The following is a 25455-nucleotide window of genomic DNA, read 5'->3' as shown; positions in this document are numbered from 1 at the left end:
ATAGCAAGTTTAGAGGAATACTGCAGCTTTTCTAAAAGTTGAAAGGGTGCATCCACAAAGGGTAAGACACACGTGTCCCCTCTGAGAACGTGAGACACAAATGCAACGAACTGAAAAAAAAAGAAAAAAAAAAGACTGAACAATTGTCCAGTTCGTCCGTGTTCTCCTTATTGTTCATATGATGTTATTTTATCTTGAATACTTAACATAAATGTTACTTATTTACAGGGCGAATTAATCCAATAACACGTGGCTGATTTCTGTGTCGGTAGTTAAGATTGGAGAATTTTGATTGGGAGAATTACTGCATTTCAGCAGTTGGCCAGTCAACCTGCACAATCTCATGCAGTCTGTCTTTTGTTACAGACAGTGTAATTTTCTTCCTAAAGTGAGAAGGAAATTTCTTACACACCTCTGCATCTGTTGTGCTTACTCTGAAATATTTGTTTCTGACAGGGTATCCGTCAATGTTTGTTTATGGGCACCCCTCAGAAACTAAGTGCATTACTATGCTCACTGAAATTTGTTCATCATGACAGGTCTTCTGTAATTTGGTGCCACAGCAAAAACTCTGTGAGTCGTGTTCCGAAATCGGTGGTCATAAAAGGCTCCGTCATGATTTCATCACCGGTCCATGCGCCGAGCCAACCGTATTGCTCCGTCTGTTCGACAGCAGATTGAATTCATCATTCGCGACACCTTCGTATGAAATTTTCTTGGTGTCACGGGCGGCAAACCAAGCGTGTCCGCCTTTTGCGCTTTTCATGGAACACTTCCTCGCTGCTCTTCACGTTTGTGACAGTAGCAGTTGCGAGGTCTGTCCGCACTCCCCCAGTAGCAAGAAGGGCTGTCACCCTGGATCTCACTCCTCTTTATTTCTGCTCCACGGACTTGCCGCACAACTGTCGTTACAAAGATTTAGGGGATTCTGCCCCTTGTAAAATGACCGCGGTAAGATTCCAGCCAATTAATAAGCTTTTCCAAATCTTTATCCTGTCTCAGATTAGTAGAATTGGATGAGAGAATGTGCCACCACTAGGGTAATTCAAAAGCCAAATGTTTATCCTACACGACACTCTGCAACTGCATCATGACGTAAGATAGGACATATAAAGAAATGAATTCATACAGGTAACTTAATTTGAGGCAACATGCCTGTAAATAAGTGGAGGAAATTAAACATTTTAAACATCAGTTACTAAATGGTCATAATTCTGCTCTGACACTGTGGCGCTTGACAAGGTTCAAAACTCTGTAACAGATACGACCACTAACCATAAAGTAGGTCAGACTTCTGTTTGTCGAATTAAAATTAATGTTACGAACCTGTTGCCAGGTGCACAATTTGTGTAATCTCTTTAAAGCCACCTTAAGAAGCCTATTATCTTTGGTTTAAGGTAAGCTTAAAATATGTCGGCGTGCTGCTGCCATCTAGTGGTGGAAAATGATTACACTATCAAAACTTTGCACTTTTTCATTAGGAGATGAAGCAAATTATTCTATTGTTCCTGGTTGCAGATTTTAAGCAAGTCCCCAGTCGGTTTCGGCCTTTACACGAGTGAAGGGGCTAAAGTCAAATTCAACAGAGAAGATGCAACAAAAAAAGACAACAAAATAACGGACACTTTTTATAGTGCTGGTGTCATAGCTTTATTCGCCGACGACCAATGAAAGTTTAGAGTTCCAGTTTTGCTTTCAGAGAACGAGGTACAAAAAGGAATGTGCTACGAGTGTCCGATCAAGCTTTTCGATGCGTTACGTGCAATCACAGACATTTATCATACGTAACGGATGCGATGTATATGATATATTCCGGTATATTTTAGTGCGAGTTCATTCTCCTACTCCACCGGTGAATTAAATAATACTGTAATTAAAAAACAAAAACAAAAACTTAACTTAAAAACACTTGAGTGATATTGCAGGAGATGACGGTTTTGCTTTGACAATATGTACAGTATCACAATGGATGGACAATGTAAAAAATAAGACGTTCAACTTTGTAGCAAAATATCTGTACATTTAAAAAAGTTTTTTTTTTCCTTCCAATGTGATGTCTTAAAAAAAAAGCAGGCTTTTTTTTTTCTTTTTTTCTCCACAATTTCACAAAGGTCACATAACAGAGATGGTGGAAGAGGGAGTCAGTGTTTAAGAAATGTAAGCAACATTAATTTTTTTTTTTTTTTTGACACAGAAAATTTGTGTACGCTTAGTATCTTCCATACTGTCAAAGCGTTTCTCTTTTCTTTTTTTTTCGACAGATATTACAAGTAAAAGCCAGTCTTTCCCGTGTAGCACCATGTCAGACGAGTAGAATCTAAATAAAAACAAAAAAATCTCCCTCTTTCAACCTAACATCTTGTTCTTTTGAATAAAAATTCATTTGTGTTACAATGATGACGATTAAAATTGTATAGACAAAAAAAAAAAAAACCAAACAAAAAAAAAAAAAAGACGAAGAAGTGCATCTTGGGGGATTTTACCCCAAGGTTTTCCCGAGGTTACGGCTGCTACAAATACCATTTCAAAACCCCAAAACGCAGCCGAGAGTCGCTAGACCGTATAAAACCCAGGTCTGTGCTGTTCATCTATGTCTGTGTGCCTCAGCTTCTCCTTATATTTACTATAGCCGTTCTTTTTTTTTTTTTCTTTTTTAAGACAAATGAGCTGGTTTTGTATCTTTTGGTCATTTCTCTCGATTTCCAATCCCTCTAAAAGTGAGACGATTGATCCTTTTTTTTAAAAGGAGGGGGTAAAAAAGGACCAAATTCTAGATTCAGAGGGGAGAAAAAAAAAAAAAAAAACGTTCACAAAGGTGATTCACATCGGAGGAGTCTATATGTCTAGACTACGAGAGCCACAAAGTACATCGGTTAACGAGTGAAAACTACTAACGGTTGCAGTAAATGACTAGTGAGAGTGATCCATCACAAATACTTCCAGGTGAAAATGAAATATCCAATGTCCGGTAACGGTCAAGAGAGTGTAGTGGTTAACAGGGCTCTCAAAATCCAGGGTCATATAATCTCTCCTGCGAGAGAGCAGTGACGAGGAACCGACGGCGACGGCGGCGGCGGGGGCGGGCCCCGAGATGCAGTTTTCTTTCCTCCGCCCTGACCGTGCCGGCTGCGTGCTCGAACGAAAGCCCGATCGATCTAACAGGTGGAGACCTCAAAGCCGAGCAGCTGGAGCTGCTGTCCGTCGGTTCTCCTCGCACTCCTCCTGACGGCGTCTGCTCGCCTGTACGGCTGGCTGCGGAGATCTGGGGGGGGGGAGGAGACGCAGAGTTACCGTTAACATCCTTTAACCAAACTTGTGCTCCTCACAGACGTGTTGTGGACGGTGTATATATATATATATATATACACACACACACACGCATTCTAACTACAAATCACTTCTTTATCTGATACTATGCTGAACTGCTAGCTAAATTGATCTGGTATTGGAAATGTATCAATGGCAAGTACAGGAAACTGTACGCACTGCATGTCTAAGTCACATGTTTGGCCGCATTAATCAGTGCAAAATTTTATTTATTCAAGCATTAATCCTCTTGATAAAAAAAGTGTATAATATATATATACACACACACGTTCCACACACACACACACAGAGTATGGTCACTGGTGAATGAATAAATGAAGGGATGTGGAGGGAGGGGTGCGTTTTCATGCGGGAACACCGGCAAGATCCTTTACAGACAGACACAACTCTGAGTCTGAGAAATTCATGCAGTAGAGTGAGAGACAATGTGGATGAACAAGAAAACGAGAGGGCGTGAAGGAAAGATAGAGAGAAAGAAAGAAAGAAAGATAAAAAGAGAGAAAGAGAGTGAGCAAGAGGTAAAGAGAGTAAACGATGAATGGAAGGCAGAGATGAATTTTTTTTTGTTTGTTTGTTTGTTTTAGAGACAGACTTAAAGCCACCTTTCTGAGGGAGAGAATTTTAGTTTAGTAATGGAAGTCCTCGGAGTGGGCGGGGTCGCAGAAGAAGCGCGAGCCGCGTTTGGCTGACCGTGCGGTAAAAGGGACGGTCTTCAGAACTGCAGCGAGACAACAGCCAATCACAAACACAGAAACACTGCTAAAAGGGGAGGGGTCTATGAGAGAAAAAATAAATAAAAGCCTGACGGAATCTAAAGCATCTACATCACAATTCAGTGGCGCTAAGACAACGGGGCTATTACAGATTAAGCTACTTCTAAAAGAAGCAAGCACGCATTTAAGAGTACAGATTCTTTGGTTTGTTTCTCAACAGCGTTCGGCGTCGTTTACCTGTGATGATGTCTTCGATCGCGCCGTCTTTCCCTTCATAGACGTGACGGCTATCCTTCCCCTGCCTCTTCCTCAGCTCGGCAATCAACTCCTGCTGCTGACGCTTCCCCTTGTGAGATGGGGACTAGTGTGTGTGTGTGTGTGTGTGAGAGTGAGTGTGGGAGGGGAAGAGAATGAACCAAAAAATTTCATTAAGGTACTGTCTCAAGGGTCTTGAGCAATACCCACAATTCACCCCACTTTAAAATCTTTTTTTAGTTGTTGTTGTTTTTTTTTTTTTTAAATCCTGTTTTGTCCTAACTCGACGCGTCCAATTCCCTTTACCGCCCTACGTCCACGGCAACACCTCCCCGTGCCGGTCCGGGAGGGTGAAGATTTACTGTGCGAGTCTTCCGATACGGGCAAAGTCAACAACCTCCTCTTTACCTAGCAATTTACAAGCATCTCAGTGGGACCATGGGGCACCCGCTGGCCCATTCAGTTTCCCTGGATTCACCTGCGACTGCGCAGGCTCCCAGAGACGATATCTGTCGCTGCGATGAGGGTATCGTCTGACCGGCCTTACGGCCAATCGGGTTCTTACAGGCACTTGGCCCAGCTGGTACTTATGCTCATGCTCAGAACCTCAGGTTGGGATGCTGTTTAATAAGAGTGTTCACTAAGCTTGCCCCCCCCCCCCAACCCCCCCACCAAGTTTTTTTTCTTTTCCTTTTTTTTTTTAACCTATTTTTTAAACTATTGCAACCAGATGAAGGGCCAAAGCCTGGCTCCTGTAACACAGGAGTCTAACTCTACCTGTTGGTCTTGTTGTTCCTCCATCATGGCCTCCTGTTCTAGAAGTTTCTCCATCATGAGCTGCTCCTGCCTCTTCCTCTGCTCGTTCTCCTCCTGTGCTTGCTGAAGGACATGAGAGAGAGACAGAGAAGACAAAGAGGGAGAGAGAGAGAGCAAGAGAGAGAGAGCCATAAATGCTTTTTCTAACCTTGGTCTGTCAACGCCACGGGACCAAACAAACATTAAGCACGGAGTTATATTCGGAATGCTTTCAGTTACTGGGCTCTGCTCCAAAGTTGCATAACTATCAATAGTTTTTTTTTTCTTGTTTCCTTGACATTTCTGTGCTGGCTAGTTTTGCATGGTGTCAATTATTCTGGCAGGACCATTGTTATGTTAGAGTACGTAATTTTCAGCTGATGAAACACAAACATATGTACATACGCAAATACAAAATTACCAGCATGTCGCATCAGTTCTGTATAATGACCACCTGAAACAGGTGTCATATGGTGTTACCGATTGACACAAAGCGTCATACGGTGTAACTGGATGAGTCACGCACAGTGGTCACGCAGCGGTCCTCAGAGCCTGTCACAGAGGGTCTAAAGATTTAGGGTCTGAAGCTGACTCACCCTGTAGGCCTTGACGAACCGCACAAACACGGGGAAAAACACAGACGGTGGCATCGTCTTGGCGCTCTCCCCAAAAAACTTCACAGCCTCATCAAAGGCATCCTACGGCAGAAATAGAGACGGTTATTTATATGCACCGCTGGTGTGAAAACATTTTTTTTTTTTTTGCCGTTCGTTCATTCCTTCGTCACACGACTTGAAAATGCAATTTTCTGATTTACAGCTCTCTTCGTTAACTCCGTTTGCATGGAGAACTGTCATGATCCTTTTAAAATTGGGGGAAAAAAAAAAGTGTAAAACACTGTGTCTTAATCTAGGATCTGTCTACAGTCTCTACCGATGTCAGAGATGTTCTCCAACATCTGAGTCTACAACTATTCCAACATGTTCTTCTAAACTGCCAACATCTCACCAACCATTCATCAATTCACCAAAATCTCCATCATTTCAGATAAAAATCTGCCCCTAAATTTCACTGTGAATCTTCTTGAATCTCTCAGCACCTGCTCCACATTCATCCAGAAGCTTTTCCAAAAATCCACAAAAATCCCTTGGCATATCCTGCAGTGTCTGCCTCCTTCCTCCATTAGGGATGTAGCACAAAAAGTCGCAATTTTTTTTATGGTTGACTAGTTGGTGCTAGCATTGGGACACAAATCAATTAATTGGGATGTGTGCGGATCAGAGTGAAACGAGGCAACGATGCTTTCAATTCTAAATTATTTGTGCGTCTGACTGATTGATTTCTGGGAAATTGCTTTTCATGTTCTTATTGCTTGTTTATTTTTTTTTGCCTAAAATGCGGCGACACAGCCATTAATGGACTCCGACAAATATCAGTAGATGCATGATTTTCTATAAAATGTATAGATGTTCAAACCCACATCTGAAAAATTATGGTAACGGCTACTGCTACAAAACTGCTTTATCCGCTGACGCGATGAACTGCAAGCTAAATTTATCTGTGACTTCGATGTTGGAAATTTATCAATGGCAAGTACAGGAAACCACACGGATGTATTTGAGAGTCACACAGTTAACTGCTTAACTCAACATCACATGTTTAATTGCATTAATCAACACAAAACCTATTCATTCAAAGATTAATCCTCTCGACGAGAAAAGGCGCGCGACAGGTGGTGTTGACAAACGACGTCAGTCTCTTGCTCTTACCAAACTGAGCGAAACAATGCTATGCTAACTGACCTCACCCCAGTTTAAACTGTTCAAAGTATTTATTCAAAAATCCGTCTTACACAAATTGTTTTAGGTATTTATTCAAAAATCGTCTTACGATCTCCAGAACAATTAACTATTAATTAATCGGCTTCCCTGACCCGCGTCTACGCCCTGTTCCTGTTCAGACTGTTTTTCCACTCCCGGTTTTTAAATCTTTTTTTTTAAAAGTACGCATAATATATTTTTGATTTGACTTTGTTATAGACATGTAAAGCCCTTTGAGACTATAAATAGTGATATTGGGCTCTAAATAAACTTATTATTATTATTATTATTATTATTATTATTATTATTATTCAAATTTTACTCCGTCCTCGGACCACTCCCCGCCGTGGGTTCGGTACCTGGGCGATCCTGGCGTCGTCCTGGAGCTTCTTGAGCCGCGCTTCGTTGTGGTGGATGAAGTCCTTGAGCAGGGAGTTATGTCCGTGCATGCTGTACTCCCTCCTGGTCAGGTCCAGCCCTCTCTGCAGCTCCTTAACATCCAGCAGGACGTTCTCCAGAGACACTGCACAGGCACCGCACACATATCACACGCTTTACCCACAGGGATCACTCACAGTACATCTGATTCCCTGTTTATTTAGTTATTTATTTATTTTTATATGCGTCTTTGTTTATACGGGTCAGGTGTGTGGTCTCATGGATCAGAGGAAAGCACTGCCCAGTTTCCGGCAAAACGGAAAGGACAAAATGTAATTAGATTTTCCCGGCCCTCTGTTTTCACGTGGCCGTTTAACATCTTTGCTCCGTTACGAGGGAAGCGGATTTGCTCAGCATCTTTGGTTTTTTTTTCCAGTTTGAAATCTTAATATGATTACATCACATTGATAATATACATATTCGTAATAGGCACAACTATGATTACAAACTCGCGCCGCTTAGATCTGAAATATAATAAATATCCCATTTCATTACTTTCAAAGCAGATTAAGAGCTATGAGCTATGTTTATGAGCTAAACAAATTGTCTACCACTTCTCTGCCACTAGGGGACTTCTGTAGTGGAGTTATATCAGAAGTGAAGAGAACCTAACCAATTCACTAGTCTACACGTGGCCAATCTTTCTCTGACACGATTATTGAGGCATTTTTGCTTCCCGCCTTTTGACAGAGATGAGATTGCCACCGTTGGGATTTCAGCACGAGGTAATTACAGAAGCATGAACGGGTTAGGCAGATAAAACAAATTTTTTTTTATCAGTTACAATACAAGATAAGCCTGTCATTAAGAGTCACATTTATACGCCGGGCTTACCTGCAGCTGCCTTCTCCACGTAATGCAGCTCATTGTAAAACATAGACACGACCGGATACTTCTCCCTCACCACGTTAGCGATGTAGTGCAACAGCGTTAGCTTCCTGTCTGTGGACTTCGTCTCCAGCAGCTAAGGAAAATAAGTAATGATTACCGACCGAAAAAAAAAACCCGCTGCTAAGGTAATGACTGCGTTGCTAAGACGACTACCAAACTCATAAAACAAGCATTCCGCGAGGTGGCGACGCTAATGTTTTTGAGTGGCTAAGGTAGACGCTGTTTTTTGAGAATGTTGTCCACAAAAAACATTACGGACCAAACGTGTTGTTCGAATATTACTGGAAGGTCAGGTGACTACGGCATGACGCCCTAGTCATTTTCTCGGGATTATACGGCACTTCCAGAAAATTAAGTAATTCTTTGTGTGTGGTTGTTGACTGCTGCTACAGCAGGATACTACTAATCTCGTATAATAGCATGTAACTACATGGGAGTGACACTATAATTATTTTTGATGACTCAGCTGCAAAAATACATCCCCACCACGGAATCAAAAAACCTCTGAAATAAACTTAACTTCTGCAGACACTACGATAAATAAACTTCTTCCATTGCTACTGCATTTGACCCAAGTCTAAAGAAACGTTTAGTGAATTACAGCGAAAGGAAGTAAAGGGTTTTGCGTTACCAGATCCAGACTCTGCAGTTTAAAGCCATACACAGCTCCTCTTTTGCTGCTGTTCATGTAGTTCCCAAGAGCCAAGATAATCTGAGAAACAACAGTCGGCAGATGAGAAGGAGCTGAGCTCTGACCTACTTGGAGCAAGAATGCTAAATACTGTTTGAGACCAAGTATTAATAAATATGTATATATATATATATATATATATATATATATATATATGTATGTATGTATGTATGTATGTATGTATGTATGTGGCGTACCTCAAGTATTTTCTTCAGCTTCTGAGATGATTTGATGGACACAGATGCTGCGATAATTGCGTGAAGTTGCTGTTGAAGACAAGTACGTCAATTAATCAGCACTACCTATCTTTGAAGAGGAAGATAGAGAGATTACGATCGTTGTTACGTGGTGGGATAACTACGAAAGACAAAAGACCCCCCCGCCCCCCCCCCACCCCAGATTATTCTGATGTTATTCTACTAGTGAGACAATTAATTGCGGTTAACAGAAGCCGTCTGTGATTCGTCAGACCCCGCCCTCATCTACCCCCCTCACATGCCTGGATTGACAACTTGAAGAATGCTTGACGTAAATACTGGTGACTGATCAATGTGTTTACTGTTCACTGGATGGAGATTTATGTGATTTGGTACAGCACACATACGTTATCAAGCGCTGTGTGACATTTCGAGCAAAAGGAGAAAATGCCACCATGGGAATAGCTAATTGCAGAAGCCAACGTGGCGATTACTGTCGGTGCACAATTATTCGTGCAATCCTACAACCCCCGTCAGTCCCCGTCATTGATTTATTACCCCATCCGTTCATCTACCCATTCCGTTCTATTCCACCACTTCCTTCTCCCTATCCATCCATCCATCCTTCAACCTACCCTGCCATCTATCTATCCATCTGTCTATCCATCCATCCATTGTCATCAATTTATTAACCCACCTATTAATCTACATATTCCCTTGTATTCCACCCCATCCTACCATCAATCCATCCATCTATCTATCCATCCACCCATCCATCCACACTGCCATATATCCCTCCCTCCACCACCCACCCACCCATCCATCTACACTGCCATATATCCCTCCCTCCACCACCCACCCACCCATCCATCTACACTGCCATATATCCCTCCCTCCACCACCCACCCACCCATCCATCTACACTGCCATATATCCCTCCCTCCACCACCCACCCAACCCATCCATCCATACATCCACCAACACTGCCATATATCCCTCCCTGCCCCACCCATTTTCATCAATTTATTAACCCACCTATTAATCTACATATTCCCTTGTATTCCACCCCACACTTTCTCTCCATCTTTCCTCCCACACTGCCATATGTTGCTCCCTCCACCATCCATCCATCCATCCATCCATCCATCCACTCATCTCACCGGCGTAAGCATTTGCAGGCTGTCATTGAAGTTGCCCATGAAGGCCATGATGGTCATCCTCTGGGGCAGGCGTTCGATCTTGCTGAAGAGCATCATGAAGCGGTCTTCGTCGGTGAGGCCGTCGAGCGGTCGGCGTTCACGCTCGTACTGCCTCAGCACCTTCACCTCGCCCTCGGTGGGCATGAAACGCATCAGACACTCCGCAAAGTCCACCGGCACCGTGCGCAGGTCAAACCTACGGCGGAAAACAACACCCTCCGTCACCCAACCAAGGAAAACGGGAATCCCAGAAACGCATTACAGCGAAAACTAGACAGCAACAGAACCACTCAGAGAACCTCAAATCATCCCGCAACCACAAAAAAAAAAAAAAACCTCAACGCATTGTTTAGGCCAGCTGGTGTGGGACTTGACCACGTAGCTTAAGTCCTCGATAATTAAGGTCGGCCACTCACGTCTGGATAGCTTTGCAGATCTCCTCGGGGCTTTTCCCTGCCTTTCTGAGCGTGATGGCAAGGTTTTTGGCCCTGTTGGCTTCCAGGAGAGACACTTTATTCGGTCCTTTCTGCGGAGCCTTCTGCTTGCTCATGGTGAGGTCGACGGACGGGCCCTGGGCTTTGGTCTTGAACATCTCCTCAAACTCGTCCACGTTCAGATCCTGCCGAACGAGGAGAAGGGTAAGACGGACAGGCGTCGTGAGTGTGAGTCGGGGGGGGGGGGGGGGGCTAAAAAAAGGTCAAGGGTCAACACGAGGCATCACATACCTCCAGTATCCTTTCGTCGTCAATCTCGTTGAAGACAGTTCCGTTGATCTGATTGGGCTTCAGCGCCACCCAGTTGAACACCGGCATCCGGAATTTGGTCTTAATCGGTTTCTTAATCTTCACGGCTGAGATGACAGAGGGGAGATTTCTTTCAGTGACTGGTGAGATTGCTCAGATGCGTCTGAATGTCAATGTCTGAACGTTAATGTCCATTAAATGTGGACGGTCAAAACAGCACAGTCACAAGACAGTGAGACATCAAAGTGATGATGAAATGACAAACACCACCAATCACGACACACACACACACATGCACACACACACACACACACACACACACACACACACACACAAATGATGGCACAGAGAAATAAATACGACATGGGAAAAAATCACCAAACAGAGGAGGAAACCTACAGAAGAGCTTGATTGGTCCATCTTTGTTGGCAGATAAAAAAAAACAAAAAACAAACAAAGAACAAAGGGCAGATCAAAGTGAAAGTCAAGAAAAGGGAGAAAAGACAGAATTGAGATATTTTCGTCTAAGCAGAAGTGAAACGCACGGTTGGAATACGGATTTCAGGCAATCACTCTAATCTATAAACACACCCTCGTTACGCCCCATACACCCTTTCCCTTGAACCCCCCCCCCCCCCCACCCCCCCCCAAAAAACCCAAAAACCGTTGTCCCGTACCTGTCAGGCCAGAGTTGAAGATGACGGTAGGCGTGCCGCAACCAGGGAGAGGAGGAGCAACAGGTGGAGGAGGAGGGGGTAGGGGAGAAGAGATTTCCGGCGCCCGTCCAGAAGGCAGAGGAGGGGGCGGAGGGGGAGGGGGAGGAGGCGGGGGCGGAGGAGGGGGCGCGGCCGGGGCTGCGGAAGGTCCGTTTGGCACTGGAGTCGAAAAACATGAGGGAGGGGTGATAAAAAAACTCCGGTTACCACACGAGTTAAAAAACAAACAAACTGCCACATGAGTTAAAAAAAAAAAAACTACCACATGAGTTTAAAAAAAAACAACCTACCACATGAGTTAAAAAAAAAAAAGAAGAGGAACAGCAGAGGAGTCACCGACTCCAGAGTGACTCAGTGGACTTCATAAATGTGCTATTCAAATATTACTTGAACTGGAGGAGAAGAGTTCATTGACTTTTTTGTCAATTCTTTGCATAGCTTTGCCACTCCACAAATATAACTGTTTTACAAACCTCCAACTCTCCCCCCCCCCCCCCCCCCCCCCCCAAAAACAAAACCCCACAAAAGCAAACGGATTCCCTGGCATTTCTACGTACCAGACCCCAGTACAGGTGGAGGCGGTGGCGGCGGAGGGGGTGGAGTGGGCACCCCCCCCCGGAGCGTGCCCGTCTGACCGCCGCCCGGGCCGTAAGCGAGCGCACTGGCCCCGGCCGCGGCCATAGCCATGGCTTCGGGGCCCGGGGAGAGCGGCATGGGCTGAGGAGGAGAGGGCAGGGGCGAGGTGTCTCCTTCCCCGTCTCCCTCTCCCCTCTGCTGGATCTGCAGGCTCCCTCGCCGTTCCAGCTCGTGGATCTTCTTTTCCAGTTTGGACTGGCGCTGGATGGCCTCGTCCTTCTCCCGCACCATCCGCCGCAGACTGTGCACCTGGGAACTGGCGTCCCGGTACATGGCCTGGTGTTCACACACACACACACACACACAGACACACACACACACACACATACACACACACACACAAACACACACACAAACACACACATACACACACACACACACACACGCGCGCGCACACACACACACACACACACACACACACACACACACACACATACACACACACACACACAGAAACACACACACACACACACACACAGAAACACACACATAGACACACACACACACACACACAGAAACACACACATAGACACACACACACACACACACATACAGAGAGAGTGGGGCCATTAGCAATGCCAGTGATTAGCATATTAGTACCCAGTCGGCATGTTACCACTGGTTAGACTGGTATGAAGTGAGCTTAGTGTGTTAGACAGAACTACTGTCCTGCTGCCAACGTCCATTTCCATGTTTTTAACCCTGAACTGTTGAAAGGTTTGCAAAAATGTCGCTGTGCTTGTTATCGTGCATGTTACTTCTCATTTTATAAGCTATTACTGTACGTGATTAAATGATGACTTATGTTCCGACATTGTTCGAAAAAGAAAAAAGGAAAAAAAAAAAAAGGATGTTACAGACTTAGAAATCTCTCAGCTTCCTCAGGGAACTGCCACTATTAGCACAAATACACACGTGAATGGTGCATGTGTGTGTGTGTGGGTGCGTGTGTGCGCGCGCACGCGCGTGTGTGTGGGTGTGCGTGCGTGTGTATGTGCGTGCGCGTGTGTGTGTGTGTGTGTTGGTTGCGTGGGACCCACCCGTATGGAGTCCAGTTCTTTGTTTCTCTGCATCAGCTGCTTTTCCAGTTCCACGATCTTGGCCATGGCCTCATTCTCTGTGTCCAGGAGCTTATCGGTCATCTGCGGATGAGACGAACGTTAGCTTACGTCGCGAAATCAGAAAGAACGTTAAAAATCGTTTTCGCTAGAATAGCTCGAGTTGTAATGTTTGAGAGGGTTTAAGAGGGAGAGCGTAAGGCTGAATCGGGTTTCAAAGGAGAAGCGGAGGACATGATCCAGAAATCCAGAAATACTGTTTATTTAAAAACCACTTTACCTCAGACTGAATTTACACTTATAATAACTGTAATTCAGTTCATGGAAGGAACTTGAAAAAAAAAAAAGGGGATGGAACAACAGCCTTCCACACGTGATACGTTTTTACGGTGTGAAATCAGAAATGCTTGAGAACGGATTCCGACGTGGGAACGCATTCCCGCAGGAATGTATAGGAATGTCGCTGCGCTAGTATAGACAGAGGACAGACACATCTCTTCTCTCACATGCGACAGGCTCTCTTCCAGTTCCTCCACGCGTTCCAGTGCGGCGTTTTTGGTCTCGGCGTCTTCCAGGAGCGTACCCACGTCAAACAGGTTATCCAAATAAGCCTGGATCTGCACCTGCAGCTTATCACTCTCCGTGTGCTTCAACCTCTGTGCACAGGAGAGAGGAGTGAGTGAGTGAGGTAGTGTGTGTGTGTGTGACTGAGTGTGTGTGTGTGTGTGTGTGTGTGTGTGTGTGGTTCTTGTGGCATCATGTGGACAAAACGTTCTGAAGAAATTATAAATATCACACAAATGGGAACATCTACAAGTTCTCATTTGGACAAAAAAACCCATTTTCAACACACCAGTGCTGTTACTGTTAAAACAGAGCCTGCTAAAATATTTCTTTATTTACCATTAGTTTATTAATTTTTAGTTACAGCAGAGCTCAGTAAGAAGTCTCAAATACCAGAAAGATAGAGAAACTCTGTTTGTGTGTGTGTGTGTGTTTGTGTGTGTGTGTGTATGGCTGTATGTGTGTATCCATCTTGGGAGTTTCACCTCTAGATAGTCATCCAGTCCAAGCTTGGTAAAGTCATACTGAAGATGCACCCGGAAATTCATGTCTTCCACCGAGTGAACGACAATGTTTATGAACTGCATACAGGCGACCTGAGACAAGAGAGAGGGAGAGAGAGAGAGAGAGAAAGAGAGGTAGAGAATGAAAGAGATGAGAAAGGAGAAAAAGAGAGATAGACAGAGAGGTAGAGAACAAAAGAGATGGGAGAGGAGAAAGAGAGGGCGAGAGAGAGACAGAGATACAGAAATAGAGTGACAGAGCGTTAGAAAGAGAGAGAAAGAAACAGACAAAAAGAGCGGGAGAAAATGATAATACACATTTAAATAAATAACTGTTTCACACACATGATTACAATCTGTCTTCATTAAAACAGGAGCGGGAGGCTATAATTGACCTACCATAAAATCTATGTTGTTGTCCTCATTTTTAAAATCCTCCATCAGTTTCTCAAACCTCTGTGTTTCTGCGCAGACCTGAGAAAGACAGAGAACAAAAAAAAAATCCAGTCCAAAAAAACACAAACACACAAACACACACACACACACACACACACAGACACCGTACGACTTCACAGTGCTGATTAAAGCAAATGTCTGTAGTACAAAAGTTTATACAGAAGTCCTTAACATGACAGACAGTGTTCACTGGAACTGCGGAGAACTACGCTGACACTGATTCAGGATTTTGTTTACCTCTTTGAAATGATCGAAGGCGGCCAAGATGATCTCATGGCCTCCCCTCACCAAGCACACAGCAGCCAACAACTCCAGTACCAGTGCCTTGGTCCTGGCATGGAAAGTGTCATGCAGGGAGAAAGAGAGAGAGAGTGGGAGAGGGAGAAAGAAAGAGAGAGAGAGAGAGAGAGATTCTGAGATATTGACCACTTGAGGAAATAATCATCCCAGTGACTCCAGATTAAGAACTGAAATCCAACAAAAACAGATGATTTCAGTTTCTACGCCCCGGTCAGCCAGCGCTGTAATCCAGCGCTTTCCGCGACTATCTAATCGCTAACCGAGTGAAAAAGGGGCCCCTTTGGGAGAACCACGGTCCCTAGCCGGGCTCGTGAAACAGTTCGGCCTGACAGCTCTGTCTGCGCGTTAAGACTCATTTGAAGAGTCTTTTAAAGGAGAGTTCATCACATACACTCTCAGACAGTCTGTCTTCACTGTCAGATTCAATTACAGAGAGCCATTAGCTATTGACCTCAATCAAAAGGCGGCGGACAGTGGCTGTCCTTTATGTTACGTGAAAGGGGTTTTCAGAACGCCGCTCCTCTGTCTTTAATCAAGATTAACACGTGAAGGCTGAAGGCTCAGATGAATGCTTTACTGATAATCAGGATCTTCATCAACGACAGACAGAAAGAAAACAATGTGACAAAAGGGCAATTGAATAAACATGATGAGTGTTTCACACACAATAGAGAAACAGGGAAGTGTGTGTGTGTGTGGGTGTGTGAAAGAGAGAGAGAGAGAGAGTTTGTGTGAGAGAGGGTGTGCTTGTGTGTGTGTGTGTGTGTGCTTGTGTGTGGGTGCATGCATGAGTGTATGAGAGAGAGAGAGTTTGTATGAAACGGTGTGCGTGTGTTTGTGTGTGTGTTAATGTGTTTGCGTGTGTGTGTGTGTGTATGAGAGAGAGAAAATTTGTATGAGATGGCGTGCATGTGTTTGCGCGAGTGTTCGTGTGTTTGCGTGTGTACTGATGCTCACCTGGGGTTTTTGTTATTGAGGCTCAGAGCGATTTCATTGACAGCATGTGGATGTGACATGACCATATTAAAGCCATACTACAGAGAGAAACAGAGAGAGAGAGAGAGAGAGAGAGAGAGAGAGAGGAAGAAAGAGAGAGAAAGAGAGAGAGAGAGAAAGGGGGGGGGCAAAAAAGAGAGAAGCAATAGCATAAGAATAAACGTTCATATAAAGAGGAAGTTTACCCTTTTTTTAACAGACGGGTTTATTAATAACCCCTGCCTTCACATTTTGTCAGCTGCTTCAATCAAACACTTGGATTACTACATTGGTTTTTGTTTTGTTTGTTTGTTTTTTTTTCACGCTTGCGTTTTGTATTGACGTAAGATACGTTTGAAACAGGTCTGATTTACCATTAATGGTAGTGGCTTTTTCCAAGCGAGTAGTTTTTAAAAATGTCAAGCGGTACTAGAAAAAAAAAAAGAAATCCTGCCAGCACAGAGCTTTCTGAATAACGTCTAATCTTGTTGATACTGTTGGAAAGAAGTCTGTTGCTATACTTAGTGGATTTCAGAATGAAAACAAAAAAGTGTTTGTAAGTACCAGTCTGCTGATATAATGCTCCACACTGGAACACTTACACATTTCATCACAAGGAGGCAATTGTCCAAGCGCTCCCCAAATATCAAAAGAGGTCATTTGTTCTGTTAATAAGCTTTGTGTTACAATGCAGCTAACAATCATTTCTAACTTACTAATCTATTTTATTATGTCACTTTCTGCTGGTACGTAATCATCTCTGACACAGACTCCAGGCTGCCTGAAGCTGATTGGCTGACAGGCTGAAAAACGGCAGGAAATGTGTGTTTAGGGCCTGAAGGCATAGAGGAGAGAGAGAGAGAGAGAGAGAGAGAGAGAGAGAGAGAGATACCTGATAGTTCATGATAGCCCGTAAACACATGATACACACGTGCACGTCATCCTTCTTACACACGAGACGCGAGTTCTTAAGCGTTCGCCTGCTGGGTAAAGTGTTTGACCTGTTGAAAGTGTTACACAAAGAAAGAGTGCGGTTAAAGTGTGTGTGTGTGCGTGTGTGTGTGTGTGTGTGTATGCACACTTCAGAGGGGAGGACTGCTCATGTGGTATATGAGGTTGAAAATGTGTGTGGGTGATCATGTGTGGGTCCAAGTGTGGTGGACTGTCCATGTGATGAGGCTGAAATTGTGTTTGTGTGTGTATGTGTGTGTGTGTGAGTGTGTGTTAGTGGCTTAATTGGTAATTTTCTTGGTATTTCAGGATAGCAACATCCATGCACGTCTCTGTGCAAGTTAAAACAACACTATATTTAAGTATCTGCGCACGTGTGTGTGTGTGTGTGTGTGTGGTGTGTGTGTCTGTCTGTGTATGTTTGTGTGTGTGCGTGTATACGTGTGCTATCTTTAGCACTGACTGGGTGTGTCAGTCAGAAAACTGTACACGTGTTAGTGTGAGTGTGTGTGTGTGTGTGTGTGTGTGTGAGCGCACACATCCGTGTTTGTGTGTGTGTATGCGTGCGAGTGTGTGTGTGTGTGTGTGTTTTACCGTAATGAATGTCGGGTAGACCGTGGGATACTGCTGCCACTGACTGGCGAGGGCAGATTGCTGTCTCCATGGAGATCTTCTATGGATCTGCTCCATGGAGTCTCCACGGAAACCTCTGCAGTGCTTTCTGCCGCGTCACCATCAAACCTTGAGGAATGGAGAGGGAGAAAGAGAGACAGAGGGAGAGAGAGACAGACAGGCAGAGAGAGAGACAGACAGGCAGAGGGAGAGAGACAGGGGGAGAGGGAGGGAGACAGACAGACAGACAGAGAGAGACAGAGGGAGAGGGAGGGAGAGAGAGACAGACCGACAGAGAGAGGCAGAGGGAGAGGGAGTGAGAGAGAGACAGACAGGCAGAGAGAGATACAGGGGAAGTTTAAAACCTTGGATACCACCGAAAATGTTCCTTTCATTAAACTTCAATCAGAGATTCTCACTGACACACACACACGCACCCGCACACGCACACGCACACACACACACACACACACACACACACACAAAGGAGCTAAGGGAATGACTCACGTGACAGCGTACTGGGCGAAGGAGAGGTATTCCACCAGTACATCCAGTCCTTTATTCTCTTCGTTAAGAAACTCTCTCACCCACCTGAGTGTCAAACACACACACACACACACGCGCGCGCACACACACACACACAGAGAAAAAGAAAAAGACTCTAATTCATTCAGAAGGGAGATGACCACGACGCTGCAGAGCCACCCAACGACAGTCTTTTTTTCCGCGCGTCTGAGATGAATCAGAATTCCCCGAGTCGGGTCGGCTCACGCCGGCCCGGTGACTCACCCGATGTGGTTGGTCCTCAGTGAAATTTCCAGCTCGCGGAGCACTTGGGTTGACTCCTGAACTCTCCGACGGAATTTCTGAGGCAAACAGACATCCGAGCTGAGTACAACCATCTCTACCACCCACATTTACATCTGCACCTATATCTCAGTCTATCTATTCATCTATCTGTGTACATATCTACATCTCTATCTACATTTACACGTTTATATATATCGTATATATATAAATATACGCTTATATGCCTGTCCGTCTGTATGTATGTTTCTATCTATCTATCTATGTATCACTGACAAAGTTCTGTCCATTTATCTGCGTGGGTGTGCGTGCATGTGTGTTTGTACTTGTATTATTACACTTGTATAATCAGACTTGTGAGACAGGAGTTCTAGGTGTCATCACAAGTACGGGAATATGTAAAAAAAAAAAAAAAAAACCCTTGAAAGTGAGAACTTGTGCCGGGCTTCATTATTTCCGCGCACCTTTTTAAAATAAAAACAGACCGGCTATTTCTGAAAATAAGAAGTATCAAAATATTCGTCGGTTACAGCGGTGAGAAATCAGTGCGTGTGCATATGAATGGTTAGTTACTAACCGTGAGTGCATGCGTATGTGTGTGTGTGTGCATGAGAGAGGAACCACCCCTAACCATTTCCCCTTGTTCACACCTTTCTAATCCTATCACTGTCGGTCTCACCTAATGAAAGGCCTGATGTTACGGGTGGTGTCAGAGGAACTGAGGTAGAGAAAAACTGATCTATCGTGTATGTTTTCAGTAAGACAGAGAAGAACAGTTGGTTTCACCATCATTACTTCCACACTGTCAATGAACTGAATTATGCAGGAGACATGTTTTCTTCTCTGGAGCTCAGCACAGTGTGCGCGTCTGTGTGTGTGTGTGTGTGTGTGTGCGTGTGCGCGCGTGTGTATTTGTCATGCTTAGTGCTGCGTGTGTCACGCGCTCTGACAGACACACACACACACACACACACACCGACAGACACACGCAATGCTAAAAGAGTGCACTGTGGAAAGCAGACGTCTTTGTCTTCCCTCTCCCTCCCTCTAAGACTCTCTGTCTTTCCTTAGGGCACAGAAATACACACACACACACATACACACACACACCCACAGACAAAACCAGACACCAAAGAAAAAGAGGATGCAGCTACTCTACGAGATGAAGAGGGGTTGTAGAGCAAGGCCTCGGAGACTAGAGGAAAAACAAATTTGCAGCTCACCTTTCTGGTTACAGCAGGATCCAGAAAACTTCTCAGCTTCTGAATGTAAGTGTGGGGTGGATTCTTAACTTGAAATCGTTCCTGATAGACACACATACACGCACACACACACACACACAAATGAACACACAGAATTCAAACCATCTTTCACATAAAACACGTGCTTTTAGCAACATAATTTAAAGACAGTCGAGGCTTGAGAGAGAGAGGGAGAGAGAGAGAGAGAGAGAGAGAGAGAGAGTTTTCTCGGAATAAGTCCAACTTGCTCCCACCCATGCATTATTAAAAACCCTCAAATCTCATCCTGTTTTCTGTCGAGTCAGACATTTTCAAAAACTCTAATCAGTTTTCCATTACGTCCTTACGGTCTTCCGAACCGACTTTCAGTTGCTCCTAATTTCCCACTTAACCACAGTCTGACTCTAAAAGCATCTTTTGATCTTTCGTGAGAAAAAAAAAAAAAAAGAAAAAAAAGAAATCACTATCCATTATTAATTACTTCATTGCCAGATAATTCGCCACATAAGAAACATGCACCCAAGTCAACCGTGAACACCCTCGCTTACGTCACTGTAACCATGGCGACGGGGCAACCGGAGGATGCTGCGGAACAACATATTAATAAGACGACCGTGTGTGTTCAGCAGTGGGCGTTGTGTGGGTCTTATTGACGCAAATGAAAAATAACAACAATGTTTCACTATGGCAACTCTCACTGTATACGCGCAGGGAATACAAATATTACACCGGTACTTACAAACCAAAAACAGGATAAATATTGACTTAGCATATATAGGCTACGGTGAGGTACCTGACAGCGCGGATAAATATCGATGGAAACGGATCAGAGACGAAATAACCTAACTGATTACTATACGTTCAGGTTGTAAGTTTGCGTTTTTGAGCTCCGGGTCCGCTTCGAAAATTCTGCCGGGGGGGGGGGGGGGGGGGGGGGGGGGGGGGGGGGGGGGGCAGTCCTGAAACGGCCCAAGGACGAAGAGATCCGGTCTCACCTGATCACAGATCAGCTCCCACTTCTTCTCGTTGTCGTACTGCCGCAGAATTCTCACCTTGTCGGGAGGCAGGTTCATGGAGTTCTGCCCAAAAAAAAAAAAAAAAGGAAAAAAAAAAGATAAAATATCATCATTCCATCATCCATCCCCCCCCATCAGTCTGTTATCCACTTACACCCGCCCACCTACCAACAGATCCACTCATCCTTCTTCTACCCACCTCTCAATCCATCCATCCATCCATCCATCCATCCATCCATCCATCCATCCACTCATCCCTCTATCTTCCCACCTGGTCATTCCTCCATCCACTCAACTACCTACCTATCCACCCCCCTCTGCCCCTCCATCCAGCCGTCCTGGCATCCACCCACCCATCCGTTTCCCCCTCCGTCGACTTCCTCACCCATCCATCTAACTATCTATCCATTAAAAGCCATCTCCTCCTCTGAGCGCGGGGGCCGGCCGAAAGAACATCAACTACGCTAAAAAATAAATAAATAAACAAATAAATAAATAAAAGCCCCGGGACAAGGTCGACAGAGGCACCGGTGGAGCGTCTGATGTTTCTGAGAAACGAGGCGCCGTCTCTCTCTCTCTCTCAGAGAGCAACGGTAAAATTTCTTCCAAACGGCACATGCCTTGGCTCTCTGATAAAACAGTGACTCGGCACGTTTGAAAATTTAATGAGTATGGAGAAGACTGTAGGTGCGAATCTCTTACTCCTTCAGTAAAAGGGAGTACGGGGGGGGGGGGGGGGTGGGGGGGGGACTTCACGAGACCAAAGACATGTCTTTTAAATGTAAACTTTTGAATCGACACAATGCTGCTCTACTTTGACGTGAATATCAGTCAAGTTGTGCAGACAGACAGATGGATGAGGAGGCACAGAATGCTAAAAGAGTGTGCAGCGCACTTCCACCATACGCTTCCCACACGGGTGATTAGACATTTAACCAGAGAGAGAGAGAGAGACACAGAGAGAGAGAGAGGGGTAAAAAAAAAAGAGAGAGAGAGAAGGAGAAACATTTTGAGTTTTCTTGCAGAGCAGCGGCGGTGTGTTCAGGCTTTGGATGAACACACAGGAGTCGCGTTTTAAATATGAAAGAATGTGAGTGTGAGGTTCCAGACCCTGCAGCGTGACCTACTGGGACAGAATTTGTGATGCAAATCTATGAAAACGAGGCAGCAATTACAGATTTGCATTCTCCCTGTTTCTCTCTCTCTCTCTCTCACTCACTCACTCACGTGCACCCGCAAAGAGGTCTGACTGATTTGCACATTTGGACTTGGATCTATGTTTATCGAGAAGAACTGGTTTAATCGTTTCTGATTTGAATACAAAGCACTCTTTTAACTGGAGTCAATATGCATGGTGCCTAAGACCACGGACCAAAACATTTTCCACTTAAATGCTATGAAGAATAAATTAAAGAAAGTTAGTGGCTGATAATCATCTGATCTAGAGCCACTGTCATGGCATAATGGGATTTACTGAATGCTTGGACAGGAAATCCATATTGAGCAAAAGACTAATACTTCTGCACCAATCTAAGATCAGCAAGTAAACATCAAGTCTTGACAACAAGTCTAACTGAAAAGAGAAAAGAAATAACAAATTAGAGGAGGTGATTTATCTAAAAATAGAAGTAGCTAACTTCATAGAGGCAACATGCAACACATCAATATATCATTGAAGTTACAAGGGTCTCTAGCAGAGGTGGGAAATTAACTTTTTGAAATGTGATCTAACAGCTGTTGACAGATAAATGTTCAAATTCACCAGCCAACTCTACAGTAAACCGTTATTTTGTGTCTGAAATCTACCAGCCACTTTCATGTTACCAGCATTTGGCTGGTGCTTATTTTCCACCCTGGTCTCTAACCAGACAAGCACGTCTAACCACCATGGACTGACAGAATCTAAGCAACCGCAGTCATTTTCTATGAGTTGATTTCTCATTAAAATGCGTTCTATCGGGGTTTTCCCACCAAATAATACAGGGTAGGTTACAACAAACGAAACGCAATTAGTTATCTGATCCCAACAGTTTGAGTCCTACATCTTAAATAAATAGCACACCAAAACTTCATTACAATGCATTTCATTGATAATATGTGTTATGGGTTAGCTCTATCGTTTGTTTTTAAGCACTGCGTAACAGTTAAACCATTCAGATCAAACGTATACGTCTCTATACATCTCAGCTGGAATGAATAAAACAGGCCTACTTGTTGCGATGCGTAACTAAGCCTGTAACCACCTCACTAGTTGTAACAACTAATTAGCTGTCAGCATTGTATTACAATCTGAGTAACGGTTTCTATGTCAGTATGCCCGCAAAAACAAACACTTTTTTTCCCTACGATACTGATACTGCAGACTGCATAACGGGTTTTAACAAATCACGCGCTTAAAACATGACCATTTGAATGATGACTATGTGGCCTATGTAGTTACGTGAAGCAGTCGCTGGATTAAGGGCATGCTTCTTGATTCGAGGCATGAGTTCATAATCTAAATCGCGGCTAAATATCCTTTCATTCAAACATTTTCGTAGGACGGATGGCGGGTAAAATGAAATGATAAGAGGGAAAAACGAAACACACGACAGAAAAGGGGGAGTTGGCGGTATATAATTAGCTGCTATCATGCAGTCGCAAATATCAAAGCGAGCAGACTAGCAACCCCACACAATAGATGTGTGCGTGCGCTAGCGCTCGCTGTTAATCTGACTGGCGAAGAAAACCACCAAACACACTAAACACAGAGAAGACAAAATGTGAATGATGAACCATTCGTAAAAACAGGGAATGTTCTCCACAAAATTTACCAAGGCGATGGCAAATCTTTCTTCCAGTTCCCCCGGGTCGGGCATGGGTAGTTTGGGGGGCTTGTTCCTCGCCCTGATATCAGTTAGCTGTGCATCCATACTTTCTGCGTTCCCCATGTTTTTGTCGCCTTTTGATGATGGCCACAGACGGTAAAACCTTTTAAAAATGTTTACTACAAAATGATTAGGAATGATTAAAATGTGGCTTGGATACTAGAAAAATCCAATGATAACCAAACTGTCCAGTTTCGATCAGTGTCTAGTCACTTTCCATCGATGCGAAGGGACGAAATCTTAGGAGCGCGTTATATTAGGTGCGCGTGTCTCACAATAGCATCCCTACATTGTTAATCCGTGTTTTTTGTCGGCCTGTCCATTCATCTTTAGGCAGAAGAAAAGCGTAGTCTTCCACAGTGTGTCAGAGCCGCATCCTCCTTATCCGTATCGTGCACAATAAATGCCCCACTCCCAGTTTACGGTCTTCGCGATAGTGTGCATGACTCGGATTCGTTAGATCTCGTATGTGTGTAGCGACCAGGCTAGTTAATCCTTACGGTGCGGATAACAGACGGAGTTCGACATCCACGCATTAAAACGCAAACTCCCCATTCAATCCCCGACACAATGAACCCTTTCAGCCCAGAACCCCCGCTGGGGCGTGCCAAAAGCCGTGATGGAGAGACGAGGGGGAGGCAATGTTTTGTTCTGTTGCATGCTGGTAAATGAAGTTCTTTACGTTTGTACAGCGCCCCTAGTGCTAGGTCGCGTTAAAATTCTGAGTGAAGTCAGTGTCTATGTGAGATATAATACATTTATAAACGGTTTATGAATACTTTTAAATACTAATTTGTAAAGGTTAAGGTTAACCAGAAGTCTTTGTCAATCATGTTTTCAAGAAATATCACACGTAATAACAACAGCCTCTTCGACAAGGCAAGATTTGGATTAGAGAACACCATCGTTTAAGTTTAACAACTGTGATTTATGTTACTTAGCCGGTTAAGAAACAGTAACCGAAAAGGAAAGGGTTAAGTAAATGATTACAAACCAGCAGAAGAAAAAATGTTTGTGGAAAGGAAAGCAACCAACCAACAAAACCTCACAACATTCCATGATTAGATAAATCTTTTTTTTTTATTGGTGGCTTGTGTTTAAGGTAAATACATCATGAAATTATCTGAATCTACAGGAAGCACAAGGAGCATCTATTACATTATCTTTTCCACATGTCTTAGATTCTATGAACTATGTTGTCCTAATTTGGGATGAACTGTTAATATATACTGTATGGTCTGTGAAGAGATATTTTAGTTTTGATATTTCAAGTGTTTAAGTCACAAAAAACAAACAAACTGGAGCTCAATTACTAGTTAATACTCAGAGGAAAATGTGACAACACACAGCAAGGCTATAGAAGCCTGTACAAAAAACAAACAAAAAAACCCATAAATAATGCAGGAAAAGCGATATAATGGGAATAGCTAAATGAAAGTTAATCTCTCTCCTATATAAAATGAATTTGATTCGTCATGCAGGTGAACTAAAACAGGGCAAATAAACTCAAGGGACAATGGATGCAGCCAAATCATCGCCGCATGTAACGGCACAAAACAGAACCAAACCCAATTAAATGGACTTAAATACACAAACAAAATGTGAGCAAGTGACATTTATTTCAAATGGTGGAACTGATAAGTATCAACACAAATTCAGACAAATCTCAAATGATGCTGCATAA

The 25455-nt window shown here is 43.9% G+C and overlaps 1 protein-coding gene across 3 annotated transcripts; it reads right to left on the bottom strand.

The window, feature by feature from the left end:
• Window positions 1-3155: 3155 nt before the first annotated feature.
• fmnl2b (formin-like 2b) lies at window positions 3156-23834 on the bottom strand. Of its 3 annotated transcripts, none has more exons than XM_030781557.1 (27): window positions 23718-23834; window positions 20884-20967; window positions 19871-19951; window positions 18630-18706; window positions 18348-18431; window positions 17823-17969; window positions 17170-17278; window positions 16260-16336; window positions 15240-15333; window positions 14946-15020; window positions 14529-14639; window positions 13986-14135; window positions 13462-13563; window positions 12343-12697; window positions 11747-11944; window positions 11469-11489; window positions 11052-11176; window positions 10743-10945; window positions 10288-10522; window positions 9128-9196; window positions 8871-8951; window positions 8183-8312; window positions 7270-7433; window positions 5687-5788; window positions 5073-5174; window positions 4278-4401; window positions 3156-3262 (listed from the first exon to the last, which is right to left on the bottom strand). In XM_030781557.1, the coding sequence occupies exons 1-27, from the start codon at window positions 23832-23834 to the stop codon at window positions 3156-3158; spliced, it is 3324 nt and encodes a 1107-aa protein (XP_030637417.1). The 3 variants fall into 3 exon arrangements, with proteins under 3 accessions (XP_030637417.1, XP_030637415.1, XP_030637416.1); XM_030781555.1 differs by having other exon boundaries at window positions 11747-11971; window positions 12352-12697; XM_030781556.1 differs by lacking the exons at window positions 3156-3262; window positions 11469-11489 and adding an exon at window positions 3954-4045 and having other exon boundaries at window positions 11747-11982; window positions 12348-12697.
• Between the last annotated feature and the right edge of the window lie 1621 nt (window positions 23835-25455).

This window comes from Chanos chanos, chromosome 8 (assembly GCF_902362185.1).
Source record: "Chanos chanos chromosome 8, fChaCha1.1, whole genome shotgun sequence".
NCBI lineage: Eukaryota > Metazoa > Chordata > Actinopteri > Gonorynchiformes > Chanidae > Chanos > Chanos chanos.
Note: the sequence above shows the minus strand (reverse complement) of the source record. Positions and strands in the feature narration are given on the sequence as shown.